This window comes from Denticeps clupeoides, chromosome 1 (assembly GCF_900700375.1).
Source record: "Denticeps clupeoides chromosome 1, fDenClu1.1, whole genome shotgun sequence".
NCBI classification, from domain to species: Eukaryota; Metazoa; Chordata; class Actinopteri; order Clupeiformes; family Denticipitidae; genus Denticeps; species Denticeps clupeoides.
In genome coordinates this window covers 37,567,714-37,590,311 of record NC_041707.1, presented here as the reverse complement: position 1 = coordinate 37,590,311, position 22,598 = coordinate 37,567,714, and the positions used below count along the sequence as shown (strand labels likewise).

The window sequence follows — 22,598 nt, the reverse complement described above, 5'->3', positions numbered from 1 at the left end:
CCAGTCGACGTGATAGAACACGTTCCTCCTTTCCAGCTCTCCACAAACACAGATGAAACTCCCATGTTCCTCTGGGAAAGGTTTGGGGGTCTTAGGGGAGCTCACGTGGGTTGAGTTTTATTTAATTCCCCTCTGCCTCATATAGCTCTGCTTCCAAATGGCAAAAAGGAATTTATTGAAATGGAACTATTTTGGAGCCTATTTGAAGACTTAAACGGAATCCAGGAGGATGGGGGACATGAGTTCTGGGTCAGCTGCGATTGTCATGGCCCCCTTATGCCAGCATGGTCTTTTGAGCCTGATGGTGTTCTCCTGGGACCCTGCATGGTTCAGCCACATTCCCTACACATTGTAAATTTTCCACTTGTGTGACTAATAAAGGATCATCTTATCTTATCTAATCACATTCACCAAGTCCATGATGGTAAAAGTAAGTAAAATGTCAGAGGTCTTAGAATAACTTGCAATAACTCTTCAGTGACCAATTCAGCACAACACACTACAACTTCAATTAAATGTGTTGCAATCAGGTCAACCAACTCCACTGTGGTTTCTGGCATCATGGGCCGATCAGAAAGCCAATCACAGAGACCTATGAGCCATATGGTATGTCATTGACCTCCTTAGAACCTCTGTTAGACCTTTCTACTGACAGCATAATTATGGTACAGTATATTAGGGGGGATCTATGGGTCTCGAGTTCAAAAGGCGATATCAACAAAATTCAAACAAGTTTCAGTCACAAGAACTGTGACTTCAGGGAGAAAAACCTTTCTTACAGTCCCACACCAGGAGGTAATGAAGAAGCCCACAGGCTCTCCTCTCCCAGGCCAAACAGTAGCCAAATGCAGCCAGATCACATTCTCCACTATGGCATTCCCCAATCACCCGGGTTTCCTGTGAGGGTAGAATTAGGACCAGGAGCCCTCAGGAACGCCAGGAACGGAGTGGGAGTTAAGCCCAGAGATGGAATTCCTCTGTCTCTCTAGTTCCTCCAGCTGAGAGAGGGGAGCGAGAAGACCCCCGAAAATTCCAATGGCAGCCAACACAGAAGTGCACCGCAGGAGCTCAGTTACGCCACAGCGTTACGACCAGACTCGCAGGAGGCCAGGAACAAACATACAGCACATGCAGACCGTGGGCCAACCCACACACACACTCGGAGAAACGCACGCAGCAACCGAGATCGTCCTTCTTCTCACCAACGCAGATTTCGCGTTTTAACATGCATGTCTGTGGTTGCGGTCCCCGTTATTCATGCAGGCCCGAGCCCATGCGGCGCACTGATCTGAAAATGTCCTCTCGTGCAACAGCGCATCACACGGCACGCTACTTGTGGACTATTTACCGAGTGGAAGCGGTTGGGAAAAAGTCAAACGCAACTAATGATGCTGATAACGCAATTAAAAAATTAAACAAATGTAACAATAGAGCAGAACAAATGTGCGGAAAGTGAAGTGATTGTCACATGTGATACACAGCAGCACAGTACATGACAGGTGCCCGGGGAGCAGTGTGTGGCAGGTCGGGATTCGAACCGGCAACCTTCTGATTACGGGGCCGCTTAACCTTAACCGCTAGGCCACCACTGCCCCATAAAGTGACAGGAAGAAAGTGACAGTATCCCTGTCACAGTATTGCAGTCACCCCACCAAGCTTAGAGCTCCAGTACAAAGTGTTCAATTTTTAGCAAGCCACACAGTTTAAAAATGAAAACAAACAGGGGTCGAGAGAAAAATGAAAAAGGGGTCAAACCACGTAAGAATAACTTGGAGGGTGTGAACGTGACGCGTTCATCTTTCCTCTTGTTAACAGAGAGTGAGTGGAAGGTCAACGGCCTTAATAAACCTACCCAGCGACTTTAATGTGTCCCCACGGAAACCATTTTTTCCCCATGCCATAACCAAACAAATACGGGCCGAGAAAGTTACCAAAAGAATGCTGAAGCAATTATCCAATTTTCTTACACTGTATTTATTGACTTATTTTCTCAATGTTTGAAATGTGCCGTCCCCTCGCGCTAGCATTCCTGCATGTCCTGAGGATTCATCCCATTAAAGCACAACACGGCTGTCTCCCATTGAAACTGAGCCAGTTGTGCATCAGTGAATCAGCGTGGACGAGTGACGGTCATGGAGGTCTTCGGCAGATTCATGCCCACCCTACTGTACCTCAGCGACACAGCGGCCACACTGTGGATAATGTGACCCCACATTAACACAGCCACTACCAATCAGACCCTCAGCACGACAGAAATCAGAACCATAGACAGCTCTTTATTTTACAGTAAGTACATTTTTGTAATTTTCTGTGTACAGTGTTTAATTCGTACAGACTCCCTCTTGATGGATCGAAGTCACGTTGGCTAACCACAAAATCAGCAAAGGGCCACGTCGAGGGTCATGTTACTGTATCAAGGCGTAAGAATGGTTATCCCACAGGAACGCGGTGCTTTTTATTGGCTGGGTGCAGCTGTCATGCCGACAAGCGGAGTGATGCACTGTTTCCGTCGTTAAACGTCAGAGGGGAAACCGGTTATGTGCGTCCTGTGACAAACGCAAGCACTGAGGGTAACCAAAAACCATGCCTCACTTGCTCCCTGCTCAAGTCCAAGCAAGGAACACAGGGTACGTAGACCTTAAAGTCACCGGCCGACAGTCAGCCAGCTCAAAGAACTACAATGATAGTAAGGCTGGGACAAGGGGCACTGGGTGACATATTGTCACTTATTACACCTCGCACTGCACCTACTCCGAGCCTCCAGTACTGCTCACCTGGTCCCCCCATCGCTAAAGCTAAAAGGAAGACACTCATCTAGACTCTTCTCCGTCTTGGCCCCTCGGTGGTGGAATGAACTTCCCCTCGAGGTCAGAACAGCTCAGTCACTGACCACTTTCATACGGCAGCTCAGGAACTTCCTCTTTAGAGAACATTTAGATGAACTTGTAACCTTCTTCTTGTCTGACTTCTGTATAGAAACTACAACATTGTGAATAAAAAGACTGTATTCATAGTTGGGGTCCTAGTGAACCAGAAGTGATCACTTCATCGATGGTAACATGGAAGCACGTTGTAAGTCGCTCTGGATAAGGGCGTCTGACAAATGACTTAAATGTAAATGTAAATGATATTGTAACAGTTCAGATCCGTAATTTTTTAAGGAGCGTGAAGAGAAGTCGGCAAACTGTGATGACAACAGTTGGGATTTCCATCCTACTTGCCGTTTATTAACTTCCAGTATTTCACCTTTACTATGACCAGTTGAATGACTCCTTATGTTCAAACATGAGACAATAAAGAGGCCACATGTTCCTGTTTCGTTCAAGAGAAATGAAATACAACCAGCGCTCAGCACAGGACATTCAGACCCAGCTTCACATATAACGCAATTAATGCTCCACCCCGCTACATTGTCCTTCAAATGTGACAGTATGTGCATGTACCTGTCCTGGTATGAGTGGCTCCTTATCATCAATGTCGATCAGAACGTCTTCCCGGGGTAGGTCCAGCATCTCCTCTGCTCAGCGGAGAAATACGTGAGAACGGAACAGATGCTAGACACCACCACGTTCTGCCCCATCTGCTCACCTTCATCCTCATCAAGATCCTCACTCTCTGGGCCGCCGAGAGGCCAACGATACTCCTCCAGGTTGCGGATGGTGCATTGACCAACCACGGGCTTGCGGCCAAACTGCCGGTTGTCGATGACCTTAATCACCAGCGGGGGCATATAGAGCTCCTCTCGGGGCAGACGCTGGGGGCATGAATTGGGCATATGGAGTCAGCTCAGGTAGTTTTCTGAGATCAGTCCGAAACGTCCAAAGTGTCACTTGAACACGTCATACCACATCAATGAAGAGTGTATTGATGTCAAAGTTGGGCTTCTTTTTGCTGTTGCGGATGACGCAAGATTGAATGATGGAACCCCCACACTCCACCTGTAGGCTGGGGGACGTCACACTGGCCATCTGGAAGGTCTTCAGGTTACGCAGCCCCCATGCAAGGATCTGCAAGGTCATGGGTCAAAGTAGACATTTGCAAGAATATTGATACTGCAGTGGATACAGTAGATTATTTAAATATTAAAAAAATACCAAAATCTTCCGAAACAGTTTTTACCTCGATGGCTGTGCGCTGGAGGACGGGTTTGATTCCCTGTGGTACCATGAACACGTTGGGTTCTCTCTGGGGGGGTGGGTATGGCAGGTCTGAGTCCTCAGTCTACCAGTGGGAATGGAGATCAGAAGCCCGACATCAGCATGCGATACTTCAACGCAGATAATGTTTTCGGAGTGTTTTCATCAGTTTAAATGCTCATGCTTTCACTCGTACTTATTAGTAAAGTGACTGGGAGTCGCAATAAATCAACATACTAGTTTAATGCACAAATGGCTACTTTCAGTTTCATTCAGTTTTAGGATTGATGTCTTCCCTTGAGACTCAAACGTTGAGTCGCCATCCAATGCAAATTAACACAACACTACGGTGTTGGATAGAGCAGATGGTTAGATGGAGGAACATCTCTTCCTTTTTTTTTTAAACGAAACAGTATTAAATAAACGTCCAAGACAATGTGAGCGCGTTAACCCTGATTCACGGGGCGTTAAAAAACACTCCCAGGGTTAGAACATTAGAACTGAGGCGTCAGACTCATGCTGCAACATGCAGTCCTGCAGGACCTCTGGGCTTCATCAAGGAAAACGTTTTACGGCACGTTGGCACAGAAAGAGAACTGGTGAGGGGAGACGAGGCGAAGGTGGGAAGAGGGGAATTGTGGGAGCTCACTGTGACACGGATAAAGAAGGCCTAGTCTTCTTTCAACAGTGCGCGCACGAAACACTCATTGTGCGCCGATCCTGCCTCCAGTCCATTTATCAACCACTGGGTGCCATCCCCCGAAGATGCAGCTTTCACATGTCTGCGAAGACGGTTTCCTGCAAATCGGAACCGGCCAGGACTACCGCCGCGGATCAGAGGGAGTTCTGGGGCCACCGGCTCTCTGCATCTCTATTTTGTTGGAGAGCTTTTCCTTACATTTTGCCTGAACACATCAAAGAGGACATGGTCCAGAGGGATTCGCTCTTCCAGGGGACTGAAAGAACCGCATCGTATTTTATTGTTTTGTGGGACGGGATAATCCATAACAGGGTTAACATTTTTTTTTTTTCCCCCTCAAGAGAATTTGCCTCTTAAAAAGTTTTTGACCCTCTGGGAGTAAGAGTAAATGCCGTAAATATACCGTAAATAAGTAAATATACTACTACTACAGGTATTTTTGCAATTCTGATTCCAATGCTAATAAGACGCTCTGTCAGTGGAAGTGTGTGTGAGTGATATGCATGTTCAAGGGATTATGCTGTACCCATTGCTTCTGATTCTCAGAGAGGTATCCTGGGACGAGAAGCTACACATGGCCAAATTCGGGAGGGTAGAACATGGGCAGAGACAGAGGGGAAGAGAAACGAGAAACACAAAAATGCACACAACTCTAATCGAAGTCTTTTTCACAAGTATGCACGTTCAGCATGCCACAGACCAGGAGCATGTAAAAATGAAACGTACCTCTTCCATTATATGAGTGGGAGGTAAAATATCCCCCTGTTGAAAAACACATTGAACTCATTAGTTCCTAGTTCAGTATATTTGTGCATGAAAATAACCTGTAAAAAAAGTTTTTGTTTTTTTTTAGATGACGGTAATATCTCTGTGCAAGGTTGCATTTACATTTACGGCATTTGGCAGACGCCCTTATCCAGAGCGACTTACAACGTGCTTATGTTACCATCGATGAAGAGATCAATTCCGGTTCACTAGGACCCCAACTATGAATACATCTATTTTATTCACTCTGTTGTAGATTCTGTACACAAGTTCGACAACAAGAAAATGACAATTTAATCTAAATATTCTTTAAAGTTGCAGATTGAATATGTTTAAGATAAAGGGTCTGTTTGGATATGTGTGTATGTGTGTGTGTGTGTGTGTCTGGGTGGCCTGTGCTCTAATTGGATTTCCCTGTGATTATATCACTCTAACCCGAGCCAGCTGGGCAGGTCTGGGTAGGGTGGAGCCCAATCAGCCAGCCAGGGGCCTGTACTGTACAGACAGGGGCAATTTGGCTGATCTAGGTGCAGCAACCTAATACCCCTTCTGCTAATCACTCTGCTCCAGATACAGCGATGGCTGCACCACTTACAGGAGTGCAATCCAATTACGGCGTCACGGTAGACTGGCGGAGGAGCGTAGGCCTGTGTGTGAAAGGAAAAAGGTTTGGATGGGCTGTGTGCTAGCGTGAGAGTGACCGAACAGGGACGAAACTAACCTCCTGACCAGGGATGTGGTGAATCGTGGGCTGTGTGCAGCAGGAGGAGAGACGAGAGGAGAAAAGAGGGAGCAGGAGTGAGACCGCAGAGTTAATGAGTCTCAAATGAAGAGGATGACATCATAGGATATTATTAAATTAGCCTGGAACTGCTGGGAAAATGGACATTTTTCACATGTGAAAAGCGAACTTCACAGAAGGAGGCTGCGTCCCCCTGAGAGCCATGCACACAAACGCGCTTGAGGACAATATCGCACACACGCACAAACACACACACACACCTGCACAACACGGCCGAGATCATTAGAAAGGTATAAATTAGTGGGTTTGTTAGCATATGTCACAACAAATGTGTAGTATACAAACGAGAACGGACTGTGTGCATGCAACAGGCATTCATCCAGCCATTCCGATGGAGGAACCAGCGAATTTGCCCCAAGCACTACAAAGAGTCTTGAAAGTGTACTAATGGAAGATATATACAAAAGAAAGGTCTTCAAAAAACTTTTTTTTTGACAGAGGGTGGCAGAAAACCTGAAATTTCACTCAGCAACTGCAGGGGGAGCCAGAGAGCAAATCTTACATAGCATCCCAGTTCAGACGTTGCCCTACAGCAACTTGCTTTGATGCTACTTGGGATTGTAAGCGGGTCACACATAAATGAATCATTATGGGTAATTGCAGAAGAAATATTATTGGATTTAGAAGGGACTACATGCAGGCAGCTTTGTCATTTACTCACCTTGACCCTGCGGATGAGCTGGAACGCTGCAAGCAGATCCCCAGCTGGCTTCCCGGCCTTCAGGACGGGGAACCAGGCCAGGCGAGGAGAGGAGACCATTGTTGGCTGACACACACAGCGGCCCATGAACTCGTCTGCCCCCTGTGGGTGGGAGAAAGAATAAAGCACTCGCTGGTTGCAACGACTGGTCTCCACCTATCAGACCAATGTACAAAAAAATTGTACATTAAACCAGTGTGGGCTTCCACTGACTCACATATGTGTCCTGGTCATAGAGTTCCACCACAATGTTAGGGGGGTTCCGCTTTGTCACGTCTGGATCCCCAAATATCTCCACCTCGTAAAAGATGAGCGTCTGGTCCCAGGTGGGGTTGAGCGTGTTCTTCATGGTGACAGTCTTCTGACTTTGGTGCAGGAATGATACAATGGCATATGGATCTGTGAAAAGGAGAAAACAGCTTTAAAAATCCGGGAAATATTCAAACCAAACGTGAAAGAGCTTTGTAGTTGGCCAACTTTGTACTCAACTTTGTTTTCTCTCAATATAATCTGAAAAAAAAAAATATTCCATTCAACAAAGACGATTCGACCATCACCCCTTTTTCAGAACCACTTTTATGGTTTCATTAGAACAGAATTTTCAAGAGTACCATCTGGACTAAAGTATGGAATGATCAAACTGGGCCAGCTAGACAAAGGATTTCCACCGTGCCCTTCAGGCCCTGAGAAAGAAACGCAAAATGGGCCGAATTGAGGAATTAGGGAGTATCTCAAAATCTCCGGCAGTACTCATCATGACTCCGTGTCTCTGTACATGCAAGTGTCTGTGTTTGTGTGCGGATGCGTGGGTATGTTTTCCCCCCAAGGATCAGAAGGGAAAACCAAAATGACACGAGATGACATCAACATTTGAGGAATGAACTGCAACGTTTATTATTACAGTCCATGTAAAGAAGCCTCTGTGGGATCGTTTCACTTTTTTTTCTCCTTCTTCTTTCCCAAACAAAAAAACTGTCCTCCATTTTTTTTTTTTTCCCAGCCCTGATTAAACTGCTCCAGATTCAAACATGCACACTCCCGCCTTCCCACAAAGCACAGCAGCCCAAATAAACAGGGGCATAAACAAGGCCGGCGGGTGTGTGCTGTTAGCCCGGAGTCGGTGGGAATTAAATAGGGACCGGGCCAAAGCGGGTTGTGCACAACAAATAAACACTCCGTTCTGGGGGAATTCTGGGATTGGAACGCCGCCCTCAAGCAACGGGGATATAACAAAATTACGGCTATATCTTGGTACCTGAGATGGCAATTTGTCTAATGATCTTAATTCATTTTCAATTTCATCTACATGCACGACATATGTGAATTAATAATGTAATATTAGTGCAATGCAAAGGATGTTGCAGAACGCTACACTATAAAGTCCAATACCATCCCAATCATGGACAAATGAACATTCTCTTGTCCCATCCCAGGCCCAAAAAACGAACGATTTTCAGGTCCTTGGGAGTCCCATGACCCGCAGGGTTACTGGCGTATTTTCCCTTATAAACTCACCATTACCCAACATCCCAAATGCTGAAACCCTGAAAGCTCCAGCTTTCCAGTTTCACTTCCAGTTTTCAGCCATGCGCTTATTCTGCAAACATCATGACTGTGTTTATTCGCAGCTGATCTGACGCTACGGATTTATGCCGAGGCAGAGTCAGTGCCGAGGCGGCCGAAACGTATGCATCGGTTTATATTATCCATAACTCTCGCAGCATTGATTTGGCAGCGTTCCTGTGAGGTAGCAAAAGCTTTAAAGCCCAAACGTCTCGATCTGGCCGAGGCTCCGGCGGTGTGGACATAGTGGTATATTGTGGCTGCACTTGGTAAACGTTCGTTCTCCCACCAATCATCGCAACTCGTCCGATTTCGCTCTCAATCATAGTAATTCCAGCTCTGCGGTGATTTATCCCTTTTTTCCCCCTGCCCCAGACGGTCCCGCAGAATGAGAGGTACGCTCGGGCTCACGGGGAGAGACAGATTTAGAATATTAGGAGATTTGCAATCAGTGAGAGGTGCCCCAGCAGCGGCTGAGTTATATGGCCCTCGTATTTTAAAAAGGATCTGCCCGTTAGCTGGTTGCGTTGCGGGAACCAAACTAAGCCGCAGGGCCGAGCTCCTGTGACTGCAAGCTGCAGATTTTCCGTGAAAAACAATATTCCTTCCCTCTCTCCTCCTCTCACTGCTTTTAGCCCTGCGGTTTTTCCGTTCCACGGAGATTTATGACGCGCATCTGCCAGAGGTGACATCCACGGACTGTGTGCACACGTACCTACGGCGTGCGCCGTGATTCTGCCCTGTCCACTCGAGAATCCTGGTCCCGCGTTCGAACGCGAGCACTCGACAATATGTATGTTGTTTCCATTGTCCGGGCTACAGAGTCGTGCCTCCGTGACTAATGGGCAATAAACCTTGTGCATTACTATGAAAATCATTATCGCGCCCATGCCATGGCCGCCGCCACGGTGGTGTGACATTTAGCGGGGGCACTGCGCAGCTGGACAGTGCTCGTCCACCACAGTGACATAATTCTCCTTCCTATCTCAACAATCACAGATCCGTACAAGGACAGCGTGGTCGAATCAGCATGAGGCAGCTCCATCTTGGTGGACTTCACAAACTCCAAAGCCATATATGTATATATATCTTTTTTTTTTCTGTCAATCTGTGACAACTTTTTCACTTTTGAAAAGAACGACGATGGCCACAAGCATTAAAAGTGCATAAAACGTCGCCTCCAGGGTAGGTACTAGCCTAATGGGTAACACACTCCAGAAGACCAAGGTTCAAATCCCATATTGCGTCCCTGAGCAAGACACTTAACCCTAAGTCGCTCCAGGGGGGGACTGTCCCTGTCACTACCGATTGTAAGTCGCTCTGGATAAGGGCGTCTGATAAATGCTGTAAATGTAAATGTCCTAGTTACTTAGCTGTAGCATTGCCGTTAGCAATTAGCCAGTTAGCGGTTTGCAATTAGCCAGTTAGCCCTCTTCAGCCGAAGCGCATGGCCTTTCCCGCAGATGTCCGTCCCACACAGACTGTTTTGGGTTTGTGTAACAAAGGCATCGGTGGTGGCCAGGGTTACGGCGTTCGCACCTTGCCGACAATGGCCCTGCGACGCTCCCGTCAGCCACAACGTGCCAACGCATCATGAGGCCACGCACTGCCTCACCCCGGAGAGCGAGGCCAGAGACAGTAAGTGCGATATGCAAATCTCTGCAACACCTCGATAAATTTACTGGAACAAATGCTCAGTGAGCTTTATGGCGAATCTCACCAAGACACGTTTTTAAGATAAAAAAAAAAAAAAGGTTGCTTAAACTCCCGTAATTAAACTCCCGTAAGGATAAGCCCGAAGCCACAGAGAATCCGGACTTCAATGCCAGACTGCACTGTGCAAAGGTAACCCCCCTCAGCTCTGCCATGCCGGCTTTTCTTTTGGCTGCGCTCGTAAATCCCCAGTCCCTCGGTTCCCATCACCCTCTCTGTTCAGATCTGGGTCACCAAGCTTTATGCCCAAAGCCATATTTCACCACCACTCACGGACGCATGTCCCCATCTGCTCCGCCATTACGTCTAAAAATATATCTCTAAAAACGGCTTTGTCGCGTGCATTCCAAATGTTTGTTGCACAACGCTGACCTTTTCCACTGTGAATTCATAAAACTGTTATTTTTCTGTTTATCACTGTAACCTCCTCAATATGCTTCACATTAGGACGTCCCACTGACCTGGGCCCACCGCGCAGCAGATCGGCAGAAAAGAGCCCGGAATGATGATTGGAGTTATGTACCTAAGGTTCATGTGGCATTGGTTTACTCGTAAGCATTCCCTAAGAAGGTCGGAATCCGACACAGACCGGCTTTCTTCTGTGCTTCTCAAAGTCACGCTAGCACGGCAGGGGTAGCTAACACCGACGAAGCTATGTTGCGGTGGCAACCGCCGGAGCGGCGGAGGACCGCGAGGGGTCGAAAGGTCGCAGCCCGGGTGCGACACCACTGTCACACATGGTTTTACTTCTTGCGAGGCCACATCTGCTCGCAATGAGTGTCAGAGTTTGGTGAGAGTGCATGGTGCAGCGGGCGAATCCCGAACACTCTGGCCAAGAGATTTACCGAGTCTCAGACCAGCAGCAGCATTCCTTCCTTCCTGCTTGAGGCGAGACTGACGCTTTGTATGGACCGGCGATCAAAAGCTGCAGGCACTTGCCACAGTGTTGGCCAGGGTGTCCCATCGCAAGACGGCCTCTCATTACAAGACCGAGGGTTCGGAACTGAAACATCCTACAACGCAATGCCTTCGACCGATGAAGACCGGTCACATGGGACTGGATGTAACCGTTAACTGGTCCCAATGGATCCACTTACCCGAGAAGCTGTCTTTATCCATGGCCAGAAGATCCCTGGCTTGGTACAGGTAACACAGCAGATGGTATCGTGTTCCACCTGAAAGAGAATGGGACATGTTGTCATGGAAATGCAATCGTGGTAGCAAGTTCTGGAAAAAAAAAAAAAAGAAAAGCTCAGTAAATGGTTGGTCCTTACTGTCAAAGAAGCAGGATATGGTTGGTCGGTTGACACCAAAGGTTGTTGTGATAGATTTATCATCGTTTTTATCGTCTGTCACACTTGCCTGTTATAACAGACATATTTCAACATTTATGGAGCGTGCTCTGAAGAATAAGAGCTCCGGTTTCTTTTGGAGGAACTCCACTCAGCTAAAATGGAAATATCAACCAAGAGAAATCAACACCAAACGTTTTGCCTCCCTTTCTGACCAATGGAGGAATTATATGTTTGTTGAACCAGCCCCAAGACGTTACATTTTGATCATTTAATGACACGGGCCTGTTCTGAATGGCAGGATCTGATGTCCAAATATTCCAGAAGTCCTGTAAACCGAGTAAGTGCTAACGACAGGCCTGAGATCAGAGGCTGACAGAATGGCTCACGGTCGACCTCAAACTGCTGGCGTGGCCTGACTGAGTGTCACCACTTGACATAGCTGACATATCAGACGCAATAGGCAAGTAGGCTTCTGACCTGGGAACAGTGTTTTCTTCTACAACGCACCCATACCGAGGCCTACAAAATGTGAGGAGCCACACGATGGTCTCCCACTCCATCTCTGCCTTCCATCTCTGGCTGTGGGCCCTGGATGTCCAGTGTTTTTACCCAACTCGCAGTGTTGATGATCCAGTGCTCCAGCGGGCTGAGAGGCAGATCCCGAGCCAGAGACCCACTGCAGCAGGCCTCACCCCAAGTTGGGCTGAACCTCCAACAGAAAGGGGTGGAGGGGAAGGGATGGGGTGGTTGGGGGTTTCTCGAAAACACGCCCAAACCGCCGGGGCCTTTTCAGCATTCCCGTTCCGCCACTAAAGCAGGACCCGGTTAAAAGGTTGAAAGGCGGCCATGCCAGGGTATCCCTCACAACCAGACAGTATCTCAGAGCCTCGGCGCGGCCCTGCCCAGCCGAGGCCGGCCAGGCACAGCGGCAAAACACCCACTGGGCTCCCCTGCCAGAAAACCGAGAGTGAATGTGGCGCATTATACAGTCCTGCTTCGCCCTGTTTCTTTTCAAACGGCTGTCCCTGGGCACCCTGGAATTGCCCGGGCGGGTTCCGCCGGCGTTGCCCAGTCTCCATCAGCACCTCCCGCCCACACAGACTATAACCTTTACACGCCCCGTCCACCATCATCCCTGACTGCCGCTTTTTCACCCCCGCCCGCCCATTTGTTGCCTCCTGCGTTCGTCCGTCTTTGCCTTTTTCAACGTGACGCTTTGCGGTAAAACACTCGGCCCACACGGTTTATGTGCAGTGACACCACCCGTCGCCCATGGTTACCAGGGAGCACTCCAAGGCGAAGATAGCGGCCGGCCCGGTCTTCTCCAGCGGCTCCATGCGGCACCGCCAGCGGCGTCGGCGGAACGAGTCGGTCTTGCGCTGCTTCAGGTGGAACCTCCAGCCGAAGAGGGACGCGTACTCCCATCCCTCCCTCTCCGAGTCGTCTGGCCGCTGCTGCTGGCCAAGGACAGAGGGTTGGTTAGACGCTGGCACCACTGGGCTGAGACACTTTTCAAACCGCGGTGTACCCAAGCTTACCTTCAGAATTGCTAACCGAATTCAACAGACAATAATAATTTTTTTTTTATCCTTGAAATTTACGGCAATGAAGAGATGAACAGCTGTGTCCACGTCTCAATTCCATGTCTCAATACCCGAGGGACTCACTGTCCTCTGATCCGGCCAGATATTAACATGGTGAGCTGTCTCATGTGTGTTGGGTCAGTGCGCAGGTCCACTAGATGAAGATAATTTACATTTACAGCATTTACCAGACGCCCTTATCCAGAGCGACTTACAGTCAGTAGTTACAGGGACAGTCCCCCCCCCCCGGAGACACTCAGCATTAAGTGTCTTGCTCAGGGACACAATGGTAGTAAGTGGGGTTTGAACCTGGGTCTTCTGGTTCTTAGGCAAGCGTGTTACCCACTAGGCTGCCACCACCCACCACCACAATTGTTGTGCACCAGGCACCAGGTCACATGCATGTCAGGATGTTGGCCTCTTGTCCCGTTTAGCTGGATCAACACGTAACAACGTGCGCTCGGTACGCGGCGCCAGTCTCCCGGCTCTGGCCAGGACTTTCCATGCACATTTTGTGTTCACAGAGCACCACCTTGAGGGCAAACTCTGGACAAACACGGCAACTGCTTTTCTCATCTCGATCTGAAGAACAGCAATGAGCAGAGCAGAGGAAGAGGGGCAACATAGTGTGTGTGAGAACTGGGTCAGAAGCAGCATATTACACTCGTTTCACTAGTGCCGCTAGTGAACAACTAATATGTCTTCTTTGCTGTTTGCCTTAAATGTTCTTCCTGCACTTCCTGTGGAGACGTTTTCACTATGTACTGTCTAAGCTGTATGTAGCTGACACTGAAAAAAAAGGGTTAAAAGAAAAATTATTTGATTGGATGCAGCAGAACAGACTTTGATTTCGGAATATTTCCGGATCAATTGCGATTAACTAGGCGTCCTTTCCTTGGCCTCCGGAAACCTTCCAGAATGCACCAAGCACATCGCATGGGCCACTCACGTAATCCATCTGGGAGGGAGGAGGTGAACTTTGAACTCATGTTTGTGCCTCAGGCTAGAAGATCAATGGAAACCCGTTATTGTGAAACAGCAAAAAGAAGAAAGCCATCCCAACCTTCTTCAGCGCATCCATCTTCTGAAGATCTCTCCTCCTCAGCCGGATCCAGCGCCTCCGTCGGTTGGTGTGGTACATCTTCTCTGCCGGGACCCAGGACTTGGGCCGGCGGTCTGGCGGGATGGTGATGCCATACTCCCACCCTGTTTGAAGGAGCCACATTTTAGTCAGAGGCACCTAAGGAACAGGAGAGCACTAGCAAGGTTCTGCACCTTGTTCATCCACAGCTCGGTTCAGGTCTTCACTCCACTCCACATCCTCCCACACCCAGCCTGGGGGGCACTCGATCTCGTCTTTGGGGATTGCTTTCTCTCCATTCTGCCCCCAGGTGGACAAATAGGGTGTAGCAAGTCATAATTTGAATAAATGCGGCACGTATCGCCACATAATATAAAAAATAAATATATATCAATATGAATGAAACAATTAGCATGTGTTCTTATAATATAAAATATATAACTACTTATATATTCTCTCTTACATTTAAATCTTACATGATGTTGTCCAGTTATGTCTTGTTCGACCTGTTCATTGTACAGCCAGAAAAGTTACTTTTCACCTATATAGATAACCTGTACAGTATTTAAGCTTTAGTTTTAGTTAGTATAGTTTAGTTTAGTTTAGTGTGTATACACATATAAATATTTCTTTCATGATTGCACTTTGGGAATACTTTAGTAGTACAGTATTCTGTAGTAGTATTACATTTTTTTAAGTTGTTACAAGCATTTATTGTTTGGGCTGTCAAGACAGCGTAGTGGATTTGTTCTACTGACCACGTCAGTGTATCCCTCTGGCATTCCAATCCATTGTCCGCCAGGCAATCGCATCTGATTCTCAAACACCTCCTCCATAAATCTCATGTGACCTGCATCTATGTCATACAGTAACCTGGGGAAAGAAGAATTTGCTAGGTTTATGTCACTTTTGTCACTAAACAAAATGTAAGTTATCTGGATATATACGAAATCTGTGTGCCATGATTGCTGCCAAGTGAGGATATTTCACCCACGTTTTCTCCGGGCTGATGTACCAGTCTCCGGCCCACGTCCATCCTGGCGAGGGTCTGAAGCTCTCCTTGGGCAGCTTTACTCTGCCGGTCACATCGCTGAACTTGGGGTAGGTCAGACCAGGGGTGCCCCAGTTCCCCACCAACGCCAGCCTGGTCTGGTTCTCATACTGCAGGGAGCCACAGCCACGTTAAACAAATGGGTCTAAACATGTGTTCCAGAATTATAACCAATGGCCATTAAAAATGTTGTCAGTGATGGACGTGAAATCATTTTTGCTTTAATCATCTGATTCAGTATTATAAATGCATCAAATATTTAAGACATGTTGTTGGGTCCTAAGAATTTTAACAGGTTAGTCTGAACTGAATGTGTTCTGGTACCTAAATGAACCCTTTAAAAAAGAAATAAATGGTCAGTGTGGGTGCAGAATGCTAATTTGCCCTTTTCTTTCACTTTCAAATTAGGAAAGTAATTTTTTTCTGGAAGCCTTTTATGACACGGGTCACATGGCTCTCACCGTCTCAGCAAATACAGACAGCTTCCCCTCGGCAAACTGGTTGAAGTGCTTGACGTCCGCCGACAGGCCGAACCACACCTTCAGCCGCAGCTGAGCGGGGATCTTCTCATTAACCCCCCCATCCTGTGGACACTGGACCCCAGCAAAAGCATTCAGGCAGCAGCCGGCCTCAACAGTCGAATGAAGCGTCCATATAGTCTCAAATGGAGCAGACAAGCCTTTTCACCTTCATGAACACAGTCTGCAGCTGGCCGCAGTGTTTGCCGCAGTAGCCCTGTGAGAAGACGACCTGGTGGGCGGGGATGCGGTGGTAGGCCACCCTCCTGTCACCCTGCAGCATCCAGATCACTATATCTGGGAGACTGTTCTGAGGCTGGACAGAAGACCGGAAGAATGTTTATTAAGGAAATAAACAAAAAAACATGTTAATATTGCACCAAAACCATATTATTAATATCACCAAGTATATATGGAAATGTTTTATGTCAAAATGAGCAGTATTCATTGATAGTAATCAAATAGTATTCAAAACGGCAAAAATTTGAGGCTCCTTCTAGCGACCTCATTGGACCAGGACAGCTCTGGGCGTTGGAACCGTCACAAGCTCGATTTGGGACACGGCACGACAGTTCATCTCAGTCTCCACCAAAATGGTACATTTTTTTTAGCAGTACGACTAGCTGAGCACCACAACCAAGCCAGTTGTGCCAATCAGTCAGTAACAGATTCAAACACATTTTTAACTGTCCAGCAACATTATTATTTTCTGTACAGTCAGAGATCAACCTAGCGACTGTCCCGGGCCATCTAAAGTACCTGAAAGTGATGAAAGATCACTTACTCAGAAATCAAATACTAAGGAATTTGCAGTCCTTTCACAAGTTTTATAAACCCTTTTTTTTTACAGTACCGTAAATGTTTGGTTATTTAGGGTTAGAAATATTTTACATGAAAAGTGTTTGAACAAAAAAATCTACAAAAAGAACAATACATTGTCAGATCATTGATCAAATGTTTTTCTAATAATGAATGAACAGTTTAAAGTCACACACTTGGGTTATTGAACACAGCATTCCATTACAACCTGAGACTAATTGCTGCCGATAAAGTTCCTCTCTACACGTATGCATGTATGTTCCCATCATTTAGAGACATTTCGAGGTCTGGACAGACCTTTTCACCCGCTTCATGTTGTTTTTAATGCACCAAAAAATTGGTTTTTATAAAAAATGAGGATATTTCTAAATGACCCTTAACCTTTGAACGGTAGTGTGTATAAGGTTTTTAGAAACACCACATTCTTTCGTTAAGAGGCCAAAAGGCCACATTGGTTGTATTGCGTACACCTGACTATAAGCCATCTTAAAGTCCGCCTTGCTTTCTGCCTCTGGTCAACACCCCTGGAAGCCTCTATTTAGCCTCGGAGGAGCCCGTAGCACAGACCTCCTCGGCCAGGTTGCGTAGGCGAGCGGCCCAGTCCTCGGCCTGCTCCAGCACTGTGCCCAGGTCAGTGTTGGCCCCGTGTTTGAGTGACAGCGCAGCCTTCTCGATCTGCTCCAGGTTCATCTTGCGCAGGCGCCTCAGGGCTTTGTCCAGCGGTGTTGCACACGGCCAGCCGTCCAGCTCTGGGAGCTCCTCCCTGCTCACAACAGGCAGTTCTTTTCTGTTATATATATATATATATATAGTCCGTAATACAACATATAGGGTCCTGCAGACCTGCAGTCAGCAATGACATCGTCCAGCAGCTGCACCAGTTTTCCCTCCACCTCCGCCATGTCACTTCCTGCTTTGAGCTCCAGCTGCACCTGCTCCAGGTTGGAGTCCTAATGCAGGGGGATGCGTGATATAACAGCGTTCAGAGAAGGCGATATCGTGCGAACATACGCTGTCCAAGAGTTCTGTGGTGGCCTACACAATCCAGGAGGTGGTACAAGGGAGCAAAAACACCAGATTCATATACGTACACAGTGGCCCAGAAGCCGGTGCTACTAATAATCCTAATGAAAGAAAAGGAGTCAGACAACTATGTGTGGGCCACACCTGTGACCTGGTGCATATTTACGGCACCGACAAATTGGAAATGTGACCTAGTTGAGTCCTGTCCACCACGCGGCGCTCCTCGGTAAATGAGTTCCTCACCAGGCGGTCGGCGGTGTTCAGCAGCATGTTAAGAGCCTCGATGCGGGGACCAATGTCCTCCCATTCTGAGGACAACACCACCACAGGCTTCACGTTGCCCCAGGGCAGGTAGTAGTAGTGACAGCCTGCATGCAAGCGGAAGAATATTCCCCAACAAAATTACAATTTTGCTCCAATGAGACCTTACTGTGCAGATAAAATTAAACTGATTTCTGGATCAGTTATGACCTAATGGACACTCCTGATACCACCTACTTTTTTTAAAAGCACCCGTTCTCTGCATTCAGGCCAGATAATTGCCGCATTGACAACTGCAGTTAATGAATAATAAATTGGAGCTGTTTGTGGTGCTGATCCTTCTGCGCTTCCAGACTTTTAAGTTGTGAGTAAACAGTAGCAGCTTTTGGCCACAGGGAGGCGCTGTTTCTCACCGTCGAACACGGCCCTGCTGAACTGAGTGGTGGAGGCCAGAGGCAGGCAGGTGTAGTCGAACTTGTTGCCGTAGTTCCCGATGCTGACCTCAAACTGGACGGCGTCGTCCACGTCCTGCAGGAGAGTGGCTGAATAGAAGGCGGCGAAAAGAGAGTATTTCCTCTTCCGCATGAATTTCTGCAGAAATATATTCAGAGGGTCAAGATCTGGTATATTGGCTTAAATATATATAAAGCATACTTTGAGCACCTCAACCACTAAGAGGTCATCGCTGGGCACGTCGTCCGTCCGCTGCTCCACCCGGTCCACCAGCTTGGTGCTCAGTTCCAGCAGGACACGGCCTCGGTACGCCACGCCCTCCCCCTGCAACGTTCGTAGCACCATTAAATGCTGTAATATTCCTACCGGTTATCACAGTGCAGCATTTATATCTGTGTATGCACACCACAAAGTACCTTGCCCAGGTTCAATGCCTCATAGGGATCAGAGAAGGTGCAGAACTCCCGTGGGCTTCCGTACAAGTTAACATAACAGGGGCCAAAGGTCGGCAAGAAGCCCAGGCTGTCATCCACTGAAGTGTAGCAGAAAAAAAAAAGAGGATGTGTAAGTAATGCATGACTCCACCCACTAATGCATTACCCATGGCATGGTGAAAATTATAGGAATGTGGTAGCGCAACAGTTCAAGCTGCATAAATCCACAAGACCATACTGTGTCATTTATTACACCTTGACCCACGGCAACTTAAAAAGGACCCTGTGTTCAATAACTTTGTATTAACTGAGAGAACGTATGGCCCGTCCAAAAGAATGTGCATGAGGAAAACAGGGATGATGGGAAGTGTGAGAGAAAGAGAAACAAAGGACATACTGATGCTGCGAAAGGTCATCGGAGGCAATTCGTCTGAATGCAAAAAAAAATGAAGATAAAGGATAAGAATTTAGGCCTGGAAGAAAGAGTGAAGCTAAGCGTAGCAGACTGAGCACAGCGAACAAAATCCACCCACACGCAGCAAAAAATGCATATTGTAATAACACTACAACACCATTTGGTTATACTGCAAAAAATGCAGACTTTTTTTAGTAAGTGGTAACAATATATTAGGCAAGCATGGCAGAAAGGGACTGATTTGTCATTGTGAAACACTGCAGCACAGCACATGGTGACACAACGAAATGTGTGATCTGCTTTTAACCATCACCCTTGGTGAGCAGTGGGCAGCCATGACAGGCGCTCCGGAGCAGCTTCACACCCCACTTACTACCATTGTGTCCCAGTTTAGACACTTAACCCTGAGTGTCTCCAGGGGATCTGTCCCTGTCACTACTGGTGTAAGTCGCTCTGGATAAGGCCGTCTGGTACATGCCAGAAATATACATGTAAACCTTGACGGTTCAGGATTTAACCTCGGCATCTTTCAATTACGAGTCTGCTTCCCTAACCGATCGGCTACCTCTGCCCCTAATCAATCTGCAACACCACACTGAGCCCTAGTCCCTGTAGAGAGACGTGGCAGGACATGACACCTCAGTTCAGATCAGATCTACCAAACAGACTGGTGGACCAAATTACACCAGTTCACCAAAAGTCGGCCGTAACATGCTAGTCCAGCAGCAGTAAATGTGACACAAGAACTCCTGGGTGAAATCTCCGCACACATAACAGTCCACGCAGCCTGTCCAACATCTGTGTCCATTCAGCAGGGTGCAGGGAGGTTAGCAGCACGTCCACAGGCAGCAGACCCAAGACCAAAAAAACATCAGCCGTTTACCCTCAATCTCGCCGCCTGGAGCTGAGATCTTTGACATGCACAGCTGGGTGGTTCCAATGACATCATTGTGACTGGCCCGATCCCTGGATGATGGAGTAAATGGGGTAAAAAAGTGAAATAACACACCAAGTACTCCGGCCATTTTTTCCTTCGATCAAATCGAATCACCTCACCAGTCCAACACGCGGATTTTCATCTTCTCACACATGGAAGGAAACTGTGAAGAGAAGGAGCGCCACATCAGAATATCATCTCAATATAACTCCCCCTTTTCATGTCAGTAGAGACTTTGGGTCAATCTGGTTTCAGATAATAACAAGTAATTTGACCTCAAATCTTTAAAAATATAATATTTGGGAATATTATTCACAATATAATGGGAATTTTGAGAGTTAAATGGGTTCAGTTTAAGTGGTCATTTAAGTGGTAATAATGGCCTGCGTTATAATGCGATTTGCATTATTTTTGTCATTGCGTACTTCTCCTATTGTTCCAGACAAATGCACTCAAACATTCATAAGCTGTATGTTTACTGAATTATACAGTATCAGCGTATAAATAGGCCAGAAATGCTATTATTCAGCATCAGGTGAAGAATTAAAACTAGGTGGAATTAAAACAAGGTGAAATTACCATGATTTGTCAGATAATTACAGTTACTTAAAGTTTACAAAGCCTATAGATTTAATATTAACCCCTCGTGGCCGACAAAAGCCATTTTAACAGACCGCATAACACAGAGGGCTGAACAGGTTTACCCTGATAGGGAGAGTTAGAATTTGGTTCCACTGTGGATTGGCGTTCTTCTCCACACATCTAGTGCTCATCTGAAAAAGAAAAAAAGACGTCAGATCAGTCTGACTAGGTTCTCGTCTTGGATTAAACGAGGTTTGTTATGCAGGGCACAGGCACCGTCTTCCCAGCGAAGTTCACTTCCACTAGTGGGTCCACCAAGTTCTTCCTGTTGGTGTCAAAGCCCAGAACCTGCCGCATGCCGTCCATGAAGGCATCGTCCACTGATATCAGAGGAGCAGAACTCACATAAGTCTCCCAAATCAGTTGTAGAAGGTGGAATAGTTCAGCGCTAACCACAATCTTGTGATTGAGGGCGCATCACAACAGTCTTCTCGGCACAAGTTTGTTGCAGAGTGTGTCTTTGTGTTAGTGGGAATGACGGACTCTTTTAAAACTCACTCTGGGGGAGGTCTTCAGCCCTGTACACCTTCAGGGTGAAAATGGCTCCTCTCAATGAGAGTCCAGCAGGCCTAAGTAGATTTCCCTCAATGTCCTCCTTCTCCTCTATGGTCTCCTTCTTATCCATCTGACACAAACACAAAAAAACAAAAAAAAAAAAACACAACTGACTTTGGCTCTATTTCAGATTGCACTAGTGATTTTGGAATGAAGATGAGAGAAGCTCACCGGTGCTTCATCGCCCATTGCCAGCACAAACAGGCTGACCTTCAGGTAACCTCTGGCCCCGGCCGAGAGGTCATCAGGGTCTGAGAGCAGAAGCCATTTTCGGAGGAAGGCGTGTCCTGCACAGAGGGACACGATGAGATCAGCTCCTAAATCACTAAACGGTCCTTAACATTCTGTGGGGGTTAGTCTCAACAATTCCACTCACTGTGCTCATTGTAGACCGTGCCCACGTCCAGCTGTGGAAAAACGCAGACACACACAACACATTAGTATCAACAGACCGCAATGATCATTTGTTCCCTGCCATAATATGACTGTGATGAGTGATTATTGGCTTCCAATAGTCAAACAGGCCTGCACCTCACCTTGAATTCCCCAATAACAGAGTCGGTGCGCAGAGACTTGGAATCAAACACCTGAGAAGTGAGGGCAGACTCAGGTCACTGATGTCTGTTCCCGAAAGCATGCTGAAAAAAATCGGACAAACGTGGCCACTGGACCGACTTACTGTAATAAATATGGGCTCGTCAAACAGATCAGAAGGAGTCTCATAGAAATTCAAAAAGAACGTCTGTGAAGACAAAGAAATGTTGGTAGCCTGATCATTTGTTCCAACCTCTGTAATAAACAATTCATATACACTGCCATTCAAAAGTTTTGACACACCTACTCATTTATGTGACTTGCATATTTACATTAGACAACGAAACTGCAGACACAGGACTATGAAATAAAACACAAAAAAACTGAAATGTATGCCTCTCCAAATCAGGGAGCTTTTGCTGCGATGGCAGCATTTCACACTCTTGGCCTCTCTCCACCACCTTAAGTTGGACAACGGGGACAGTCCTGAAGGTTTATACTGAACACTTTATCATTCACTCACGTTAATGAGCATCTCATCAAGCGACTTCTGATGATAACAAAAGTGAACAAAGCAGCCATGAAGGTAAAAAGAGTTCACTCTGAAAAAACAGATTC

The 22,598-nt window shown here is 47.0% G+C and overlaps 1 protein-coding gene across 12 annotated transcripts in view; it reads right to left on the bottom strand.

Moving 5' to 3' along the window:
- Positions 1-22,598, bottom strand: part of dysf (dysferlin, limb girdle muscular dystrophy 2B (autosomal recessive)) — a 57,814-nt gene that overhangs the window by 23,870 nt on the left and 11,346 nt on the right. For 4 of the 12 annotated variants that reach the window (XM_029000392.1, XM_029000800.1, XM_029000220.1 and 1 more), the window contains 34 exons: positions 22,126-22,188; positions 21,983-22,033; positions 21,823-21,853; positions 21,618-21,733; positions 21,390-21,516; positions 21,108-21,211; positions 20,954-21,022; positions 20,369-20,412; positions 20,196-20,278; positions 19,295-19,327; positions 18,880-18,995; positions 18,674-18,787; positions 18,424-18,601; positions 17,993-18,117; positions 17,570-17,676; positions 17,294-17,489; positions 16,077-16,223; positions 15,851-15,982; positions 15,333-15,499; positions 15,097-15,211; positions 14,533-14,638; positions 14,321-14,463; positions 12,955-13,131; positions 11,654-11,741; positions 11,477-11,554; positions 7,321-7,502; positions 7,065-7,205; positions 6,323-6,352; positions 5,563-5,598; positions 5,363-5,404; positions 4,120-4,221; positions 3,846-4,007; positions 3,589-3,754; positions 3,444-3,517 (listed from right to left, as the gene is read on the bottom strand). In XM_029000392.1, coding sequence (XP_028856225.1) covers positions 3,444-3,517; positions 3,589-3,754; positions 3,846-4,007; positions 4,120-4,221; positions 5,363-5,404; positions 5,563-5,598; positions 6,323-6,352; positions 7,065-7,205; positions 7,321-7,502; positions 11,477-11,554; positions 11,654-11,741; positions 12,955-13,131; positions 14,321-14,463; positions 14,533-14,638; positions 15,097-15,211; positions 15,333-15,499; positions 15,851-15,982; positions 16,077-16,223; positions 17,294-17,489; positions 17,570-17,676; positions 17,993-18,117; positions 18,424-18,601; positions 18,674-18,787; positions 18,880-18,995; positions 19,295-19,327; positions 20,196-20,278; positions 20,369-20,412; positions 20,954-21,022; positions 21,108-21,211; positions 21,390-21,516; positions 21,618-21,733; positions 21,823-21,853; positions 21,983-22,033; positions 22,126-22,188 — 3,645 coding nt within the window. The remainder of the gene's footprint in view (positions 1-3,443; positions 3,518-3,588; positions 3,755-3,845; positions 4,008-4,119; positions 4,222-5,362; positions 5,405-5,562; positions 5,599-6,322; positions 6,353-7,064; positions 7,206-7,320; positions 7,503-11,476; positions 11,555-11,653; positions 11,742-12,954; positions 13,132-14,320; positions 14,464-14,532; positions 14,639-15,096; positions 15,212-15,332; positions 15,500-15,850; positions 15,983-16,076; positions 16,224-17,293; positions 17,490-17,569; positions 17,677-17,992; positions 18,118-18,423; positions 18,602-18,673; positions 18,788-18,879; positions 18,996-19,294; positions 19,328-20,195; positions 20,279-20,368; positions 20,413-20,953; positions 21,023-21,107; positions 21,212-21,389; positions 21,517-21,617; positions 21,734-21,822; positions 21,854-21,982; positions 22,034-22,125; positions 22,189-22,598) is intronic. The other 8 variants (XM_029000878.1, XM_029000948.1, XM_029000308.1 and 5 more) reach the window with 4 other exon arrangements.